Source organism: Acomys russatus, chromosome 32 (genome assembly GCF_903995435.1).
Source record: "Acomys russatus chromosome 32, mAcoRus1.1, whole genome shotgun sequence".
NCBI lineage: Eukaryota > Metazoa > Chordata > Mammalia > Rodentia > Muridae > Acomys > Acomys russatus.
Genome location: NC_067168.1, coordinates 8,350,466 through 8,371,455, shown reverse-complemented (window position 1 = coordinate 8,371,455; position 20,990 = coordinate 8,350,466). Strand labels below are relative to the sequence as shown.

Genomic DNA, 20,990 nt, shown 5'->3' with positions numbered 1-20,990 from the left:
AAGCAACGTGTGTGTGTGTGTGTGTGTGTGTAGAGATGCCGAGACTCGGTTTGGGAAGCCCACGTTGGCTGAGCGTGGCATGTGACAGGTGGTGACCTTAATCTGAAACTCTATTCACCATCTATTTGTCTCTTTTCCTCCTTTCTTTTCTTCTCCCTCTTCCTTCTATTTTTATTTTTAAGCTCTTTGTTTATTTTTCATTTTCAAATTAAAATTTATGTATATGAATGTTTAGTCTGTATATGTCTGTGTGGTATATGTATACCTGTTGCCTGTGGAGAATAGGGCGTCAGATCCCCTGAAATTGGAGTTACAGATGGTTATTTGCTCCTATGTGGGTGCTGGGAATAGAACCATGGTCCTCTTGCAAGAGTAGCAACTACTGAGCCATCTCTCCAGGTCTACCTGCTTGAAGCCTGGCTTAGCTCACACATAAGCTGTGATAATGTATAGCGGATATGCCCCAAAGAGCCCTGGTTTCCATTATAAAATACCATCAAATTTTTGTTTGCCATAGAAGCACAAAAAAGGCTATAAAATTGACAAGTAATCAGAAAACAGTGTGACAATGTCAAGGAATCTTTCTCAGTTTATACTGTTTGCTGTTATAGAGAGTCCTCATCTATAAAAGGGTCCATTTCATTGAAAGACTTCCTTTAATAAAAAGACATGAAATATTGATTTCAATATTCATTTGAAGACATGAATAGTCACCATTTGGAAGGAGATATCACACTGTGTTTATTTATTTATCTGTTGTAAAATCTGTTTTAAATATTTTTTCTTAGTTCCTAAAACATGATTGGATTCATAAAGAGAATTTATGTTTCAATAATGAAGTCATTCTGTTTGGAATGAATAATGAAAATATCATTGTTTAGTTGTTTCAGGGGAAAGGCTGTTTATACTGTGAATTTTAAATAAGGCCACATCTTAGTGACTTTCTACTGCTGTGCTCAGACACCGTTAAGGAGGCCATTTGTAGAAGAAAAAATGTATTTGTGGCTCACAGTGTCAGAAGGCTTGCGTACATCCTGGGGGAGGAGCATGGCAGTGGGCAGGCAGCCGCGGCACTGTAGGCACTGTAGCAGTAGCTCGGAAGCGCACTGTAGCGGTAGCTCGGAGTCACAACTTAATCCTCAAGCACAAAGCAGAAAGAGCCAACTGGGAATGGCATAGATGTCTGAAGTCCACTCCCAGTGACACACCTCCTCCAACAAGGCCACACCTTCTCCAACAAGGCCACACCTCCTAATCCTTCCCAAACAGTTCACCAGCTGAGGCTCAGACATTCAGGCATATGAACCTATGGGAGCCATTCTCACTCACACCACCATAGACCACCTGCTTTGCTACTGAATTTCGTGTCGTAAACAAGTTTTGTAGCACAGTCCCAGAGTGCTAGTGCTCTCTGCCATCCACATACTTAAGTTGTAGCCTCAGAGCTCAGTGTGTTGCTTTGCAGCCTCTCTGTTGGTCCTGTTCTCTTTTATTACGTGGGGCAACCTCCAAACATTTGTCACATAATGACTGGAATGCTCCCCCTGTGGAGTGTGTTTATATCTTGGCTGGGGCCCCTTTTTCTCTAGAAAATACTGTCTAATTGTTTTATTTTGAAACTGATAATTTTATCCTCTTTTTTTTTTTTTTACTCTCATCACTGTTAGTGACTGACACAGAAAGCCCACCTTGGGGAAAGAAGCAATGGAGAAATAAAATTCCCTCTCCTGTGCACTGTCCTGTCTAGGATTTTCCTGCTATTGTGATATTCAGTTCACTCCTGGTGATGCTTCCAGTTTGAATCTTCTAATAAATGGTTTTGGGTAGATTCTCATCATTATTTCAAAGATGTACAAAGTTCGTGAATAACCCACACCATTTCCTCCACAGCTGATATCTTAGTAAGTGTGGAACCACCACTGCAGTTCTAGCCAGCCAGGATGTGTTGCTGATGACTAGCATCTGCGCTTCCCTCAGACGCCCTCCGTTCTTTCTGCTGTGCCTCGCACTCCAGGATTCCACTCTGGAATCAGTGTGACTGAGAGCAGTTGATACCACTCATAATCTTGGCATGAGATGTTTTTCGGTTTTACTTGAAGACCAACCAAGCATTTTCCTGGAAGCTGAGGCTACCAGGGAGCTACGGGGGGAGGGGGGAAAGGGGAAGGGGGAGGGGGCGCTGTTCTTTCTCTATTGGTGAAGTTGTAAAGCTGAAAAGAATCTTTTCAGTGGTGACGAAAGAACGTCTCTTTTCCTATGTTGCAGGTGGGAATGAGATCACGAAACCAAGGTGGCGAAGGTTCATCTAACGGGCACGTCTCCTGCCCCAAGTCCTCCATCATCGGCAGTGCTGGCGACACAAGCCCCGCAGAAGATGCAAAGAAGAACAAGGCAAATCGGAAGGAGGAGGACATCATGGCTTCGGGAACGGTCAAACGGCACCTCAGACCATCTGGAGAAAGTGAAAGGAAGGCTAAGAAGACGCTGGAGTTATCCAAGGAGGACCTCATCCAGCTCCTGAGTATAATGGAAGGGGAGCTGCAGGTACAGTCAGTCCTGTTCAGCTCGCGCGCTTCTAGTTCCCGGCCTAGAGAGTAAGGGACTAGCCACCCGTCCCTCGCTGGACTCTGAGCATCTTTGGGAAAACAAATCCTAATGTTGGCGCAGGTTTTCAGTGAGTAAATATTTGTTTAAAGAATGACAAGTGACCAGGTACCAATCCCCTCTCCCAGCTTCTCGGGTAGCATAAAGTTTTGTCTTGATATAATTCAGCAAGAATTTAATACAGATTCTAGAAAGAGGCTCTCTAATTTGGACAGGGGCCCGACTGAAGGGCGCAGGAAAGTCAGGAATAGGAAAATGAGGTGTTGCTATGCGGTTCCTCTGGGAGGGAGGGGCGGGGCGGGGGTGGGGACAGAGCTAGAGCTTTGCGGAAATCAGCCTTTCTGCTTTGTCTCGTCGTCGTCCGGTTTCTCTGTAACTCTCAGCCTCAGTGTTCTACCATGTCCTAGGAGTCGAGACACAGCATCCCATTGTAAGAACTCAAATGGTTCCCCAAGAGTTTTCACGTCTGTTATTTCATTTGATCTTGGTAAAATGGAGGTGTCGTTATACATGTTTTATAAATGAAGAAGCTCAGGTTATGAGCCGTGAATTGGTTTGTTTAGATCTCATCTCAAGCCGTCTGGCTCTTGGTCCAGTGACCTTTCTGCCCACCCATACCAACTTCTTCTAGCTGCCATGAGCCGGAACCCTCCCAGTAAGACTGTGTTTGAAGGATTCGGGAAACAGTTTGAATTTTTTTTTTTTTTTTTTTTTTTAATTTCTGAGCTTAAGACAATTGTATTTCTGGCAGTAAAGGAATAGTAACTTTTTTCAAGGATAGGATGACTTCAGAATAGAGTTACTGTTTTCCCATCTCTTAGTGTTTGTTAGCTTGCAGGAGCTCCAGTAAAGTACTAGCGACTGCATGGAGCGAAACCTTTGTTGCGTTACAGGTAGCAGAGAGGGAATCTGCAGCCTACTCTAAGCCAGTGCGGCTACTATGTCCCTGTTCCCATCTGTGTGTGTACGTATGTTCAGATATGGACGTCTCTGGGGTAAAGAGAAATAAAAATCACAGAGAATGAAAGTGTGACAAACCCAAACAAATCCAACTGAACAAAATCACATTTAAACTTCACAGCAAAAGGAAAACTTTGCAGCGTACAACTGTCACTAAAAATAACGTCCCCAGCCCTGAAAATGTGGTCATTCTTTTGTCTATTAGAGTCTACCAGGTAGACTTGAATGACGACTCCCGCCTTCTAAGCTGTGCCCTGGTGATAGCTGATGTCTAGTGCATTGTGGACCTTCTAAAGAAACACCATATTCTCGCCTCACTTCCGCCATGTTGGGTATTGTGGATGGGTGTCTCCTGCACACTCCTTTTTCAGTAGAAGGCTATTGTGGTGGACTCTCTAAGGCCGCTCATGTGGCTTTTGGGGACATGTGGCCCCTCATTCTAGATTGCTGTACAGATAAGCTCACATTCCACGGATCCTGAAGAAAGTAGACTGATGTCGTGAAGACAGGTGTTTCCATTCATCTCTTTGAATACAGGATGCTTCCCTTACACGTATTCCTGGGCAGTTGTTTCTAAAAAGTGATGAGTATCGTTTATTAGGAAGAGGAGGGAAGGGAAAGAGAAACTAAGGGCCCAGTACTTCAAAGAGTTCTGTGGTGATTTAAGTCGCAAAGCAAAAGATCAGACACACTCATGCAAAGGCACCTACGTACACATTTGTAAATGGACATCTTGCAAGGCTCCACTTGTTTAAGAGGAGCATGGTCTTGTACTTGGAGTTGTAGAGACGTATTTGTAGTAGCTATTTGCCCTCTCCTAGCACCATGCCATTGAGGGGGATATTGTGGCTAATGCTGGGAAGCTGGTCACACTAGCAGCTTCTAGTGAGTAGGCTGATGAAAATGGGCTGGCAGTTCACTAGGCTTACTGGACCGGACAGGAGAACAGAAAGAATTATGTCTAGAAGGCTGGTGCTGGGAGAAAATGTGGGAGTGGGCTTTGGGAAGTAAGTTACTGTCAGCCCAGGACTGTAGGGATGGCTCAACATTCATGGAGCAATTAGTGTGTTGTTTGTCATACCTCTTTTGGCCACCAGTTTGTCTACGTGACGCCGATGCCCTTACTCTACAGATGACCTCCCAAGGTTCTGTATAATATGGGGCTGTAGTGCAAGCTACTCCATCTCCTTTATATCATAAACAGTTATGGCCCTGGCTGAAGGAGGCTCAACCCTCTAGTCATGTTTGCTATAGGTCTAAACTCTTTCTCTTACGTATATTCCAACATCCTGCCCGTCTTATCACTTGCATTCTGGTAATGTTCGCGTTTGGATTTGGGCATCTTTATATTTACCCTCGGGCTCCAGCGTGTCCTCCATGTACATCCATATGTAAACCCACAAAACAAAGACATTGTGTGAAGAGATACTTTTTAAGCAAGAAAAATAGAAGGATTCCTTTTCATCAGAGGGAAATAGTGAGATTAGAGCCCAAAGTTTGGTGTGTTGAAAATATTAAAAATGAGATCACTAGAGATGCCAATTGCTGGGCACTATGCAGTTTTTTTTTTTTTTTTTTTTTTTTTGGTATTTGTTTTTGTTGTTTTGTTTTGCTTTTTTCGATGCTTAATGGCTGGTGTTCAACGAAATGGTACAACTAGGAAACCTTGGGGGTGAGGGTGGAAACCACATCAATAGGTCAAAGGAAGTGAGGTGATAAACAGAAAAATGGGGACAGGCAAAGATGAAGCCTGTTAGAGAAGAGCACCGTGCGGATGTTTCACCACCACACCCCAGCGGCTGTAAGCTTGTCTCCCTGGTACCAGGACTGGCCAGTGTTGCTGGGTCACTGTCGTTTGGCCGCTTCCTGTTCCTACAGTCTGTACTTGACTGTAACACCCGCTTTCTAATAAATTGGAACATTTTTACTCTCTGGGAGAAAAACTAGTTACATATTTCCCAGACCGAACTGAAACTAATGAAACTGTACACCCAGACCATTGTTTGGGCACCACGATTCATTTCTCCTCCTATTTAGTAAAAAAATAGCACTTTAAAGAATCCAGTCAATTTGGCTGTTGAAAACCAACAAGGCTTCAAAGGAAGGAGTGCTCTCATCATAAAAACTATAGAACAAAAGACTTGGCAAAAGTATATTCTTATAAAGTAAGTAAAAATGAAGGCATGAATAAATTATTTTTCTTCTCTCAAAAAGGCATTTTATATTGTAAGTTCCCCTGGCAAATGCGTTTCAATACATTATAGGGGGGAAATCCCCATATTGCATCTCATCATTTCTCCCTTTGTTGTTATGCTTTGTTCTTTTCCCCCTGCATATATAAACTAGATAACACAGCCAGATAATACATCAGAATTCTGTTGGCTTTGGTGGTGTGCCATCTAAGTCACACAGTCACTGACACACTGAGAAATCAATCTCCAGCCTTAGGCAACCCACAGGAGGCGGTGTATCTCAAGCACGGTTTATGCAACAACAGTGAAATGTGCAGGAGGACTTTTGCTCACTCCACTCCGCCATTTTGGAATGTTGAGCCATTTTCTTTAATGTCTTTCACTAGCTCATCTCCACTTCTCCATCTCCTGTTCTCTGCACTTTTTCCTCCCCGGGGAAGGTCATTCACCCTTCGAACTTCAGTTAACAGTCACTTAAGTGGCAGTGGTTGACTTACAGTGTCTGAGGAACATTGTCTTGGGAGAGGCGCAAATGCCCAGGATGTTCCAAACTTAAGGCCCTGCTCATCTCAGCCTGGGGCATCAGACGAGAGTTCTTTCAGTCAAACAGGTGGAGAGCTGTGCCTGAGGTGGCTGGGATTTCCAGAATGATCCTAGCAGTTCCAAGCCTGTTGTCAGCGAGGAGAGGCAGGAAGGGAAGTTAAAGAAACAGAACGGTGTCTCTCAGAAATTTAGGAATTTAGGAAAAATGGTTGAGTTATTTCAATCTGAAACACACACTTCACATGGTGTGGGGGGGGGATGTGTTGGGGGGGGGCTGCACTTTCCTTTCTAGCTAAGCAGTAAAATATGTTTCACACATCAAAGGGCTTTAGAATACACATGCCAACCTCTTTATTGAAATCACCAAGTTACTTTTTCTACACTGAGATTTTTAATTTATTATTATTTTTAATTATCTTTTGTTTGCTTATTTATTTATTTTTTTTGAGACAAGGTTTCTCTTTGTAGCCTTGGCTGTCCTAGATTCACTTTGTAGACCAGGCTGGCATTGAACTCACAGTGATCTGCCTGCCTCTGCCTCCCAAGTGCTGGGATTAAAGGCATGCACCACCATGCCTGGTGAGCTTTTTTAAAGAGACATAAGCAATGTGACTTGAATGCTAAACTGCACAGAGAAATTCAGTAGAATTTCAAAGGTTTTCTTCTCGGCCCTTGAATGTTGACTCTAGGCCTCTGTTCATTCCCTAGTATATGAAGGGGGGTTTGCTACCTTCCAGTGTGATTGTCATTACTAGAAGTGGCTAATAAAGTTACTTGGACAAGTTTGAATGGGGAGAGCAATGGAAGAATAGTAGCTAAAGGGAAAACATATCGGGAGGTTTTCAATGATTAAAGGACTTTATTGATAGCTTAAGAGGGCACAGGGCCAGAGAGAGCAGTGCCAAGGGCACAGGCAGAGAAAGGATTGTTGATGACAGAATCTTAGAGAAGACAGAAGAAAGGAAATCAAAGTCATGAGTTGGGAGCTGACCTGGACCTTGATCTTGAAATGGAGGAAAGTCCTCTATCTTCTGTGTATCAAGAGAATGATTTGTATCTTGGGGGAGGGCTGGGCTCCCTGACAGGCTTGCCTTTCTCATTCAAGTAAAGTGATGGCCGTACCACTGAGAGGTGATGTGGCCTAATCAGTGGTCCTGAGGAAGATCTGCTACATAGTGAATCATGTCCCAGGTCGAGTTGAGGTGTTACATAGACCACGATTCTCAACCTGTGGGCCACGACCCCTTTGGCGGAGGGTGTCAAACAACCCTTTCACAGGGGTTGCATATCAGATATCCTGCATATCAGATATTTACAATACAATTCATAACAGTAGCATAATGACAGTTGTGAAGTAGCAATGAAATAATTTTATGGTTGGGGGTCACCACAACATGAGGATCTACATTAAAGGGTCACAGCATTAGGGAGGTTGAGAACCACAGTGTTAGAGGAAGATTGTCATTGATAATGTGGCCACGTTTGAGTACAATTTAGAGCTGCACAGGAAGCGAGACTGCGCTTGTAGTCGTAACCGGTCTTTCAAAAAGGAGACACAGTTTATGGTGTTGAATTTAGGGTTAAAGTTGTCTGAGTGGCTGCAGTGAAAAGACAGAAGAGCAAGAAGGCAGAGCCCAGCTGGTGCAGAGCATCCAGGAAGGAAGAGCTGTTGGTTTGAATCAATGGGCCAACAGAGAGTGATCAAGAAAGGGCCACAAAGACCAGAGAGCAGCGTCTGTGCACACAGGCGTTGATGTGGCACTGACGTGGCTAGCAGAGAGCACTGAGTGTGGCCCTAGAAGCAGCAGCGAAGGTAGCTGGAGTTAACGATGTGAAGGAACGGTGAGTCATGATGTTAACTAAGCCTCGCATTGAATGTTGAAAGCCAGGATGAAGGCAGATTTGGAATGCAGAACATGTCTGTATCATTGGTCAAATATGAGAGCCGAGGAACAGGAGGTCAGCAGATGACTGTTCAGACAACGTTTGCCAACATGTTCCTCTTGATTGTGTCATTCTGTTGCCTAACAACTTGTATGACAGCCTTAGACTTTATTAGATTGAAACCGCTCGGGCTCGTTGGAACTACCTGTTAACTATTTACTTCTTAGCTATGAAAAGTCACTCTTGAGAAACCATTCCTATCCAAGTGGTCAGACTGTACTCTCTTCCACAGCTCTGACCCACACTCATAAGTACAAACTCAAACACTATCACCATTCCAAAGGGAACTGCTCTCCTATTTCTCTTAGTCTAAGAATACTTGCGAGACAAAACTTGGTCTTTTGGAAAATTGTAATATATTATCCTACATTAAAAAAAAAACAGTTATGTGTCTTTAAAGACAACCAAAGACTTACTTCCTTTGTTAAGTCTTTACTTTCTAACTCTTGCCTTTGTTCTGCTCTGAAATCCTACATGGTTTTGCTAACATGTGAATTATAGCAACCCATCTATATACATTCTTCATGTGTCTTATAGACTTACATTGTGTGGCCAACTCCCCCCCCAAAACAACAACAGCAACAACTCCAAACCAACCAACCAAACAAACAAACAAACAAAAAACCTAAAAGCTTTACAGGAGGTTCTAGAAAGGGGCTGGGCTTATATTATCATTGTTAGTCTATTAGTGATTGAGAATCTCAAAGTGTTCTAATATTTATACAGCCCGTGAAGCATTCATAAGATCAGTTTTAGTGTGTTTGTACGTACATGTTCATGTGTGTGCATGGATAAATGTCTGTGTGGTATATGTACACATGTGTGCGTATTCATGCTCACGGAAGAACGTTACCAATGGAGCTGTTTTCTGCAGCCTAGGACTAATGTTTTAATGCCTTCAAAAACACTTGAATTAGCTGGGTATGGTGGCGCACGCCTTTAATCCCAGCCCTGGGGAGGCAGAGGCAGGTGGATCGCTGTGAGTCGAGGCCAGCCTGGTCTACAAAGTGAGTCCAAGACCACCAAGTTTACACAGAGAAACCCTGTCTTGAAAAACCAAAAAAAAATTTTTTTGAGTTGTATAAAGTATAAACATCATATACAAAATCATATTATTATTATTATTCCATCACTGGTCATGGTCATAAATATCTGCAATGATAACTCTACCACATATGCTATAATTCCAATTCTGGTGGGGCTGTTTTGTTTGTTTGCTTGATTGGTTGTCTTGTTGTTGGTTTTGATCGTCTTTTTCTGGGAGCGGGAGAAGTAGTCTTTAACTACATGTATGTGTTTGTGTGCAAGCATATGAGTGCGTGCAGGGGCCTGAGGCCTTAGGTCTGTGGAGCTGGGGTTTCACGCCATTGTGAGCGACTTGGTGCCATGAAGATGCTGAGAAGTTAATCCAGGTCCTTTGCAGCAATATGCACTATTGACTGCTGATCCATCTCTTCAGCGCCCCTTTTTGCCATCTTTAAAAAGACCTGTCATACTCCAGTGGAGGCGAGAATAATCAACTCAAATGGAATCACTTAGCGCAACCAGACACACTAGGCTCATCTTGAAGGAGTGCGGTACGTCACCTTCCTCCTTGGTGATAGCTTTTCTTCTCCTAAATGAGGAGTTCCATTTGTCAGAAGGCACGGCCTCCTATGGGCTCTCCGTGCTTCTGAAGGGCTGGATTTCAGTTACCCTTCCTGGCTTTTTAACTCGATGACTCACCTCCTCTTCATCTGCTTCATCTTTAGACTCTCAGGCTGAGGTGACCTTGAGCAAGGCACCCAGTGAAATCTCACACCACCAACGTGATTGGCATGATCAGTGTGCTGGGAATGGTGTGCCACTGCTGAGGTCGGGCAGCAGAACGGCAGGCTGCTTTCTGATTAAAATCAAGACCAGATCTGACCTTTGGTTGCCTACAAAGCCTCAGAATCTCCTGGCACTATTGTCTGCATTTTGACAAAGAGCTCTACTGCCTGATTTTTCACTGTCTGAGGCAGACTATGTTTGGCATCCCTGCCTGAATCAGAGTACAGTGAGGATAATGTAGTCACTGGGAAGACAGGCTGGAACTTCGGCTTTATTGTGAAGTGTGTGTGTTGGGGGGGGGGGAAGCATATTAATAAAGAAAATCTCCCACAAAGCAGTTTTGTTGTTTGGTGGGATTGGGACAGAAGAAAATGCTCTATAAGGAGACTCAGTTAAAGATGGCACCACCTCCTTTCTTCTGTGACCTGCCTTTCTATCTGTGAAAAAGATCTCAGTCATCCCAGTGAGCAAAGGCTACCCAAATATTCCAATTATCTATGTAAACATCCCCTAATAATTTGTTGTATATGCATATTTGTTGTATGCAGCCAATTTTAAGGAAAATCAGAGTGTGTGCAGGTTGTTGGAACGAACATATTAGGTAGATTTAGAGCATAACAGACTCCTGATTTTACAATGTCTTCCAGGGGAGACATCAAGCGTGCATCTGCACCCTGAGGTGTGCTGTTGTGGGGATCCACTGGAGAAGACTGGCCAATAGAAAGTCTTTATTAGCCACCCCGGGACTACATTGGGTGTTTGGGGTCTCATTATAGCCCCAGAGCCTTTCTCAGGGTAAGCTTTTAAGCAGAAAAGCCACATCACAGTTGATAGACTTGAGTTACCAAGAACAGTTATCCAGAAGCGGAGCTACAGAAGCCGAAAAGCAAGCCCAGTATATGTAGAGGCTTTCCCAGCACCATAGACTTTGATAAATTAGGTCTTTGTCTTAGCGGGTGGTGTTGTCTACGTACCAAGTCTTACAGCCTAAATGGTGCTTCTTCCATCGTAGATTCAGTTTGCTAAGACCTGGCCCCTGTTATACTGCAGCTTAAACAAGAACTAGACCTGTGCTACTCGTTGGAACTTCAGTTGAAGAAAGGGATGTTTTGATACCTGCCCATACTTATATGGTGGTCACTGACCACATATGGCTGTAGTTACTGGAAATGTGGCTAATTAGGCTGAAAAGTCGTATTTTACTTTTGTTTAATGCTAGTTAAAAAGGTGTTGTCTTATTTTTTTAAACTGTGTGAATGCACATGTGTCTGTGTAGGGGCTGTGCACATGAGTGCAGTGCCTATGGAGGCCAGAAGAAGGCCCTAGAGCTAGAGTTGTAGGTGTTCCTAAGGGGCCCAGGGTGAGTGTGGGAATTGAACTCAGGTCCTCTGGAAGAACAGGGTGTGCTTCCAAGACTCTGAGTCATCTCTGTAGCTCCTGTTGCTAATTAATTTGACTTGTAAGTGACCACTGTGTTGAAATCTGTGCACAGCCATGCCTGAGGAGCACAGGACTAGTGCCAAGGCATACATGCCTGCCAGGCCTAGACTATAGTGATGAAGGGGAAAATTTTGGCTAGAGAGGAAATGGAGTACTGGGTACAGAGCAGGAAGTGATGTGTCATGGATTTGAGGAAGGGACGAACCTCAGAAGACATTCACAAATCCCAGTGCTACTTCAGAACTAAAGATATGTCTCTGTTTTCTTCCCAGTTGCTGTGGTTAAAAATTATCCTGAAAAAGCTGGGTGTGGTGCCATGGGCCTTTAACCTCAGCACTTGGGAGGCAGAGGACAAGAGGATCAATGAGAGTTCAAGACCAGCCTGGTCTATGTGAGTTCTGGGACAGTCAGGCACAGACACTGAGACCCTGCCTCAAACAAAAAAATGAACTGAAAACGGGCCTGAGATGAGCCCTGCCCTGCCCCATAATGCACAGGCAGGGTGTGGCACTCCTGAAACATCTTTTTGAGACAACCTCAGACATTCAGAGACCCCGAGTGCTACTAAGAGGAATGAGTTAAGTGGTGGAGAAGTGGAAAAGAAAGAGAAACAGAAGGATGTGGGCGTAATGAGGAGAGGCAGAACTGGAGACTCAAGGGTAGTGAGGAACAGCCTGATGTGCGTAGCTGGTGATGCCACCTAAGACCGTGCTAGGGGTCCTGGCTTGTGCTGCCACCAGGGGCCATGTCTGGGTCGGTGGTCCTGCAGCACCAGATGGACATCCAGGTGGACATCCCTGACCTGGGCTGCTGTCCTGGGACATGTCGGTGTCTGAGGGCTGTGCAGGATTGGCCCCACCCCTTGCCTGGGCATTGTGGTAGAGCTGTCCCTGGTGGCATGAGGTCAGGAGAGCTGACCCTGCCTCTAGCCAGTTGGAGTACTCTGAAGAGCTAGCCCGTACATCACCAGGAACCACAGTACAGTAGCCCTGGTTACAGGGGGTTGTGGGTGAGCCGGCCCAAAGGGTGTGAGTGCGGGAGAGCTTACCCTGACTCTTGAATGCCGTGCAGTGGCACCACCAGGAAAGATGCTGTCTTCCCCTCCCAAATTTCTTGCCAACTATAGCAGGTGAGAGAGCTGGCCGCTGGGTCATAAGAGTGGGAGAACCGTCCCTGCAACTCACCTGGGCAGCACAGGAGAGCTGGCCCTGATGTTGTGGGAGCTGATGAGCCAGCTCTCAGGGCATGAGCTGGAGAGAGCTGGCTCTGACCCTTGCTGGCAGTGACATTGGATTGGCCAGCCAGGGCAAGGCAAGAGAGCTCTCCCCAGTGGTTAGTAATATGAGCACAGGAGAGCAGGCCGGCTGACCAGCTCGGATTCCTCTCTGGCCCAGGTGCCGGGCTTAGAATCAGCCTACCCCAACATCTACCCCATTGATGAACTGCTGAAGTGCATGAAGGGGTTGATGTTGGGGTAACCTACCTCTACACATATTGTATCAACAGGCTATGAAGTTGTATCCCTGTGTTCTCAATTGTTAGTTGCTGCTCCGGTAGTGCCAAGTGCTGGAAGCAGCATGTAAGGCATCTCATTGTTTCTATACCTGCCTTCCATATGTAAATATTTGTTGCTTCCTCACCTACCCAAAAAGAGATTATCGTGTTAAAAGCAAGCTGCTGTTGGGGAGGTCACACGGCCCTCAATCTGACCAAAAGGCAAGACAAGAGATGGATGGGGCATAGTCCTGCTGCGGACTGGTTCAGAGTGGGTAAACTGTTGGAACCTCTCCTGCTATGCTAATATATATAATATATTATATATATAATCATTATATATACATATATATAATGAGAAAGAAGTGTAGCTTTTGATAAATAAGGAGCTGGCAGCTGCAGCTGGTGCAGAGGGACGAAAGCAGAACAAGAGCAAGGCAGGAGAGTTGGGCGGAGTCCAGATGAACAGCTGAGGGACTGCCCTCAAACAGGCAGAGCCTTATGCTATACAGCTATCTCCATGTCTTTATCATTAAGCTCCTACAGGGACCCCTGCAAAAGAACATGCAATCGGCCAGTCCTACGGATCCAAAACTACAGACTCTCCATGACACACAGCAACAACAGGTTGTCCAAGAAAAAGTCCACTATTGATATAGTAGTAGTAGAAGCCAGAGGCCTCGCACCAGACTGACGACTCATTGCGATGAGCATTTGCAAGCAAAAACGTGCGGAGAAAAGGATGTACCATGGGACACACTGTGTGTGACACATTACAGCTTCCATAAAGAGATTTTCCCCCTTCTCTCGGGAGGGGGTGCTGTGAGGGTGAAGGGTAGTGTGCAGAGAGGGGCAAGATGGGTGGGATTGGGGTGCTGTGAGGGTGAAGGGCAGTGTGCAGAGAGGGGCAAGATGGGTGGGATTGGGGTGCTGTGAGGGTGAAGGGCAGTGTGCAGAGAGGGGCAAGATGGGTGGGATTGGGGTGCTGTGAGGGTGAAGGGCAGTGTGCAGAGAGGGGCAAGATGGGTGGGATTGGGGTGCTGTGAGGGTGAAGGGCAGTGTGCAGAGAGGGGCAAGATGGGTGGGATTGGGGTGCTGTGAGGGTGAAGGGTAGTATGCAGAGAGGGGCAAGATGGGTGGGATTGGGGTGCTGTGAGGGTTAGGGCAGTGTGCAGAGAGGGGCAAGATGGGTGGGATTGGGGTGCTGTGAGGGTTAGGGCAGTGTGCAGAGAGGGGCAAGATGGGTGGGATTGGGGTGCTGTGAGGGTGAAGGGCAGTGTGCAGAGAGGGGCAAGATGGGTGGGATTGGGGTGCTGTGAGGGTGAAGGGTAGTATGCAGAGAGGGGCAAGATGGGTGGGATTGGGGTGCTGTGAGGGTGAAGGGCAGTGTGCAGAGAGGGGCAAGATGGGTGGGATTGGGGTGCTGTGAGGGTGAAGGGCAGTGTGCAGAGAGGGGCAAGATGGGTGGGATTGGGGTGCTGTGAGGGTTAGGGCAGTGTGCAGAGAGGGGCAAGATGGGTGGGATTGGGGTGCTGTGAGGGTGAAGGGCAGTGTGCAGAGAGGGGCAAGATGGGTGGGATTAGGGTGCTGTGAGGGTTGAAGGGCAGTGTGCAGAGAGGGGCAAGATGGTGGGATGGGGTGCTGTGAGGGTGAAGGGTAGTATGCAGAGAGGGGCAAGATGGGTGGGATTGGGGTGCTGTGAGGGTGAAGGGCAGTGTGCAGAGAGGGGCAAGATGGGTGGGATTGGGGTGCTGTGAGGGTGAAGGGCAGTGTGCAGAGAGGGGCAAGATGGGTGGGATTGGGGTGCTGTGAGGGTTAGGGCAGTGTGCAGAGAGGGGCAAGATGGGTGGGATTAGGGTGCATGATGTGAAAGTCACAAAGAACCAATAAATAGTTTTTAAAAAAATTCTACTTTGTGCTAAGCACCGACTGCTAATAACTTTAAAATCCACCGAATCACCAAAATGCATGCCAAAGAAATCAATGTACCACTGTTCTGTTAGCAGTCCAAGTTGAAAAGCAAACACTGGGAAAAGAACCCTATTCCACAGATAGGGCAAGAGGTATCTACTAACAGGAATTTTTCCATCTGAAACAATCTTTTTTTCATTTGTTGGATTTCAAACCCAGGCTGATACTTTTGGCTTCTAATCCATATTTTGAACTGAGGCTATAGTTTCCTCCATCTTGCTTCCCCCCCCCCCCCCCTGCTTCTTATCAACAGGACTTTTAATCACCTGAATCAATGCACCAGTACTGATTTGTAGTGGATGGTTTAAAACATCAAAGGAAAGAGGTGCATCCTGTCAGGTGCATTTTTCTAGTTTGTATCATCGTGTCATATAAAATGTTTCTAGGGGGGAGACAGCAGAAGACAGGTGTGGTCAGATCCATTAGCTTATATGACTGCTATGTGTTAATACTTAATATGAAAAATGAATTGTGTTGGGCTTGCAGATGACTCAGAGAAAGGCTTTGCTGCCAAACCTGATGGCTTGAGTTTGAGTCCCAAGATCCACATGGTACACACACACGAAAACTAATGTAATGAAATTTTTTTCTTTCAAAAAAATGTGTTCTTTGAGAGTTTCACACAATATGCTTTACTCGTACTCAGTCTCCCCAACTCTTCCCTAATTCACACAGCTTCCCTACTTCCTCAATTGTGTGTGTGTGTGTGTGTGTGTGTGTGTGTCTGTGTGTCTGTGTATTAATCCTTCAAGATCACTTTGTGCTGCCCAGATATTCTTAGACCTGTGTTCACTCTCTGGATAGTGGTTGACTTACCAAGGGCTTCACTCTTACAGGAACTGTCTCTCCCTCTCCCAGAAGCTACTAATTGCCAATGGCTTCATGGCTTACGATGGGACTGTGTGCCTCGCTCCCCTCAGCCTAAGGGAATTTCACCTGTGTTGGCTTGCACACATGCTGTCACATGGCTGGGAATCCACACGCACAGCTGCTCTGCTGTGTCTGGAAGACAATGGTTGCTTGTGGTCTCTGGCACTTGGACTATTTTTGCCTCTTCTTCCACAATGATCCCTGAGTCTTGGGAGCAGGTTGTAGTATACATGCTCCCTGTAGGGCTAAGTATTCTGTAGTCTCTTCATTATAATACGTTTTTTTAAATGAAAATTTAAAAACAGAACAGAATGCATAAATTAGGAATATAGCTCAGTGGTAGACCAGGCACAATAAAAAAACAAAACAAGACAAAAAAACAAAAAAACCAAGCAAATAAATAAAACCAAATAAAATGCAGGCCACAATATCCAGAGTGTAGTAAACTTTAATTGATGGTAGCATTGCATTGGCACCACCTGTGTGTAAAACCTGGACAATCTATGTGGAGATCTGCACTAGCCTTGGCTGTCTTTCACTCTTTTCTCTTTTGTTGGAAACCACTGGATGAAGACAGCAGATAAAGGACTGTTTGTTCCTTTGTGCTTTCTCCTTCTTTTCAGTTCTGCAGGAGACCTCTCAGGTGCTAAGGTGAGGGAAGACAGGTGTGTACAGTATTAACCTTTTGTCTTCACAGACCTGACAGGTCCAACGAGGATTAAAACGGAACTTCACAAGCTCCCTATCAACCAGCAACAGAGCAACCTTGAGGCTGTGAACGAGACGAAGTGACTCGGGCAGTGGCTGTGGGCAGGAAATATTTTTATTCAACTTGTGAATGTTTAAGAGGAAAAGCAGGGCACTGAGAACTGTTGAAATAATTTCAGCAATATATCCGTGCATAATGAAAAGGAAGGGCACAAAGTCTGAGCTAAGAGGACTATTGTGGGGCTAGAGAAATGCTCAGAAGTCAAGGGGGCTTGCTGCTGCACTCACAGAGGACACAGGTGTGATTCCCAGCACGTACGTACATCAGGTGGCTCACATACACCAGTAACTGCAGTTTGGGGGAATCCAACACTCTCTGCTGACCTCCTTGGGGACCTGCGTATATACATGGTATACATGGGCACATACATATAAAAACACTCCCCCAGTTTTTCTTCCAGCTCACATGTAATTCTGTCTGTCGACTTGTCCTGCTTTTCAGCTCACGTGTAATTCTATCTGTAGACGAGCCTTAAACACCAACAATGCCTCTGTTTGTCTTCTCAGGGCAGGACAGGATCTCAACCATCCTTTTCCAAATAGCAGTTGTTAACTTCTAGAAATACTTGTTCTGATTTTAAACACTTCCTGGTCAGGGGCCTGAAAGGAAGGAAAACAATGTGAATCAATTAAAGCAGACCCTGCTGTCCCAGGCCACCCCACACCCCCATCTCTACTCCCACCCCTACCCCCCACACCTCAGAATCAGCAATTGAAGAGCACTGAGCACTTTTGGGAGTTCACAGTCCTGTGGGGATTATCTAAAAATGTATTATTCTGTGTGTGTAAACTTGAGTTTGGTCGCCATATTAATGATGCAAAAATACATTATATGTTTATTTTTAATTTTTTAAAATTTTTTAGTTTTTGGAGACAGGGCTTCTCTTGTAGTCCTGGGTGTCCTAGACTCACTTTGTAGACCAGGCTGGCCTCAAACTCACAGTGATCCCCTTGCCACTGCCTCCTGAGTGCTAGGATTATAGATGTGGATTACCATGCCGGACTCTTATATGTTTATCTTGTCGTATGTGCAAATCACTCTCTGATGGCTAAATCCTCAAACATGGAGCTGATGGCTCCAAAGTATGTGAGTTTGTAGTCTTTTGCTCATTTGCCTTAAACAGTTCTATTTTTTCACACTTTTGCCAACAATGCTGCTGCCTGTTACTTTTATCGCTTAGATGTTTTATTTCCTTTGCCAGTTTGGTAGATGGAATTAGAGTCTTCTCATCATTTTAATTTACACTTATCTTCTGAATGAAGTTGAGCATCTTTTTACGTGTTCTTAGAGACCCTGTCTTTTCATTTAATTGTCTCCGCTGGTCATTCTCTTTGTTCATTTGGAATTTTGACATCAGACATTAATAAGTGTTCTTTATATAGCAGTTAGTTCTTTATGAGAAAGGCAGTGAGTCTGGGTAGTTTTTATTTTGTTTGTTATTTAATCCATCTAGGACTCATCTTAGGTCAAAACGCATTACTTTTCTCTTTTGTCCATGGCTGGTAGCAGCTGGGGGTTTGTCAGGGGAACTGAAAGCCCACTATATCCTGAAATAGAAGGGCGTTAGTAAAGGCATTCAGTCACAGATGTTAGACGGCTGAGAGTAAAAAAATAAAATGCTGAGGGAACCACACTGAAGCTTGTGGGTTTAGGAGAAGCTGGGTGTAATAATCAAGAAAGCATATTTGGATACAGAGAGGAGTTAAGAAGAGGAGTCTGGAAAAAGGTGATGAAGAGATGAGGTAGAGTCAGGAGAGGAGACCCAGAAAGACTAGTTCAAGAAGCCAGGAGAAAATTAGCCCATGCCCCAGACTCCACTGTGGAGAGAAGCGTCAAAAGTGTCATCCTAAAAACAAAACAAAACAAACAAACAAAAGTGTCATCCTGCTGCAAGGAAAATGGAGGGTGAGAACTGACCATTGCAGACACCAACAGGGACATCCCAGCTTGCCTTCAGGGGAGCCGCTGGAGCGCAAAAGTGATAAGAATTTCAAACACATCTCACTTGTCATGAGGAGTGTTGCTGGAGCAAGTACGAGCTGCTCTTTGAGTGAGTCACTGAGAAAACGAGAAAGAGGAAGCGAGGCCTGTGGGAGAAGTCGAGTCAGAAGAGGGAAAACAGCTACATGATTGTATGCTTCTACGGTTCAAAGACCCACATGGTAAAGATCTAGCCCTTGAAAGAAGCCTCTCAGAGCAAATGGAGAGCATCACAGAAAGCCACAATTGGACACAGTGTAGAGATTAGTGGATCTTGGGGAGCGCAGCCCCAGTGTGTATATTTCTATTGCAGCTCCCAGATCTGTGGCTTAGGGAAGGAGACCGTCACAGAAGAGAGGCCAGAAAGATTGTTCAGGCCCAGAACACTGCGAAGATTGCTGTGAACATCTCTCCTGGAAATGACTGTATAAACAGTGAAACAATGGCAACACCAGTGGGCATTCCAAGTGGATGGGGGATAATTTCACATGGCCCCATCTCTAGACAAAGAAGACAAAGAGCAACAGGGAACTGATGACTGCTGGGAAAGGAGAGTTAGCATCTTCCACGGATGAGTCGCTTATTGGCAGAGTGGTCATCCCTGAAAACACACACACACACACACACACACACACACACACACACACACACACACACAAACAACAGAAACAGACTCATTATATATATATATATATGTTGTATTTATATGTCTGTATACACACACACACACACACACACACACACACAAGACAAGCAAAGAAAAAAAGAGGCTATCAACTTGAGAGTGCAGACAAAATGGGAGGAGTTGGAAAAGAGCACATGGTGAGAAGTGATATAATTCTATTTCAATTAAATACATTTAAAACAAACATGTTTTAATTCTCAGTTGGTGATGCTGTTGGAAAATGGTGGAAACTTTAAGAGGTGGAGCCTATTTGAAGAAAGTAGATTTCTAAGAGATGCAGCCCTCGAAGGGGACAACGGGACCTAGACTATCCTTTATTTCTTGGCTGTCACGTACTGCTGCCAATGCATACAGCCTCACCACAGGCTATCGGCCCAAGACCATGAGCTTCTGAAACCCTGAGCCAAAACAAAGCTCTCGTCCTTTATCCTTACATTTTCATGTGCCCTGTTACAGGGAGGGAAAGCTGACGCACACCCAAGTTGATGAGGATGAGCTAGGACAGGAGGCGCGCTGATGCCGGCGATGGGCGGCATAGGTGTGAGAGGACAGGCTCCAATGGACACGCGAGAAGCTGCCCCCCACCTCCCCCGCTTCAGTTCCGCACATAGGACGTGAGCGTTAGCTCCGAGACACAGTAGCATGTGAGGTGGTAGGAGACTGTGGAAGTTTATTCCCATTTATTTTGACTTTCTTGGCAAGCTGGGCAGTGAGGGGAAATAAGCGCGAATGCTGTGATGAGGGAGAAGTTAGGATGGCAACGTACGTGAGCGTGGGCAGAGAGCTACAGTAATGATTGGTTGGTAGCAACAGCTGGTCAGTCAAGGCTACTGAGCACGAATATAAAACGAGATCAGGTGGTACAAGGTGTAGGAATAGATTTGAACATTAGGCATGAGGCCTTCAATTAAAACAAGGCTGTGTCTAGTTTGACCTAAACAGTACAATCGTGTGAGGGAAGGAGCAGGTAAACAAAGACGTCTGCAGTGGAAACAGGTGAGATACGAAGGAAAGTGAGTATCTCGGGTGGAAAAGGGAGCCTGGCAGCCAGTGAAAGATTATAGCGTAGAGATTCCTCAATCATTAAAGACTGTTAGATTTAAGGGCCTAAGAGAACCAGTGGCAAATAGCTGAGACGGGGATGCAGACTTGAAATCATCAGCGGGGACAGTTATAATAACAGAGAACTAGATTGTGACTACAGAGGTACTTACTGACTGAGGTGCTGTAAAGATGGCTCATTAGAACAGAAGGTTCAGGGACCATGGAAGTCAGAGTGTTGCTGGCTGGCCCCGTGAAAATGAAGGTTCCAGTAGACACCGTGCCTCTCCTTTTGGATAGTGCACCCAAAGAAATCGCTGTTTCCATGGAATCTCATTTTGGGAGAAGAAAAGGGTTAAGTCCAGAGCTAAAAAGAGAAGGATTACTTGTCAGACCACCTTGCAGAAGAGATCAGGACCTAAACAACGCTGGGAAGGTGAAAGGCGGGAGCACAGGTTGGTCGCATTTGTCAGCTATGTGCTACTCAGGCCCTCGACTTCATTCCAGGACCCTGCAGATGGACTTGAGGGGAGGGGTGCCCCTGAACGTCTTCATCCTTTTGTCCAGTGTGGCCACAAAGAATAAAGCTGCTTTTCCTGCCTCTCTTTGGCTCTTTTAATTGGTTTATTAAGAATGGGTGATGGATCTTGGCTTGATAGAGCAGCCAGAGCACAGGCTCTGACCC

At 45.4% G+C, this 20,990-nt stretch overlaps 1 protein-coding gene across 5 annotated transcripts in view; it reads left to right on the top strand.

Moving 5' to 3' along the window:
* Filip1 (filamin A interacting protein 1) overlaps window positions 1–20,990 on the top strand; it is a 155,809-nt gene that overhangs the window by 64,689 nt on the left and 70,130 nt on the right. For all 5 annotated transcript variants that reach the window (XM_051140684.1, XM_051140687.1, XM_051140683.1 and 2 more), the window contains exon 2: window positions 2,266–2,544. In XM_051140684.1, the coding sequence (XP_050996641.1) occupies window positions 2,272–2,544 (273 nt within the window). In that variant the 5' untranslated portion in view covers window positions 2,266–2,271. The remainder of the gene's footprint in view (window positions 1–2,265; window positions 2,545–20,990) is intronic.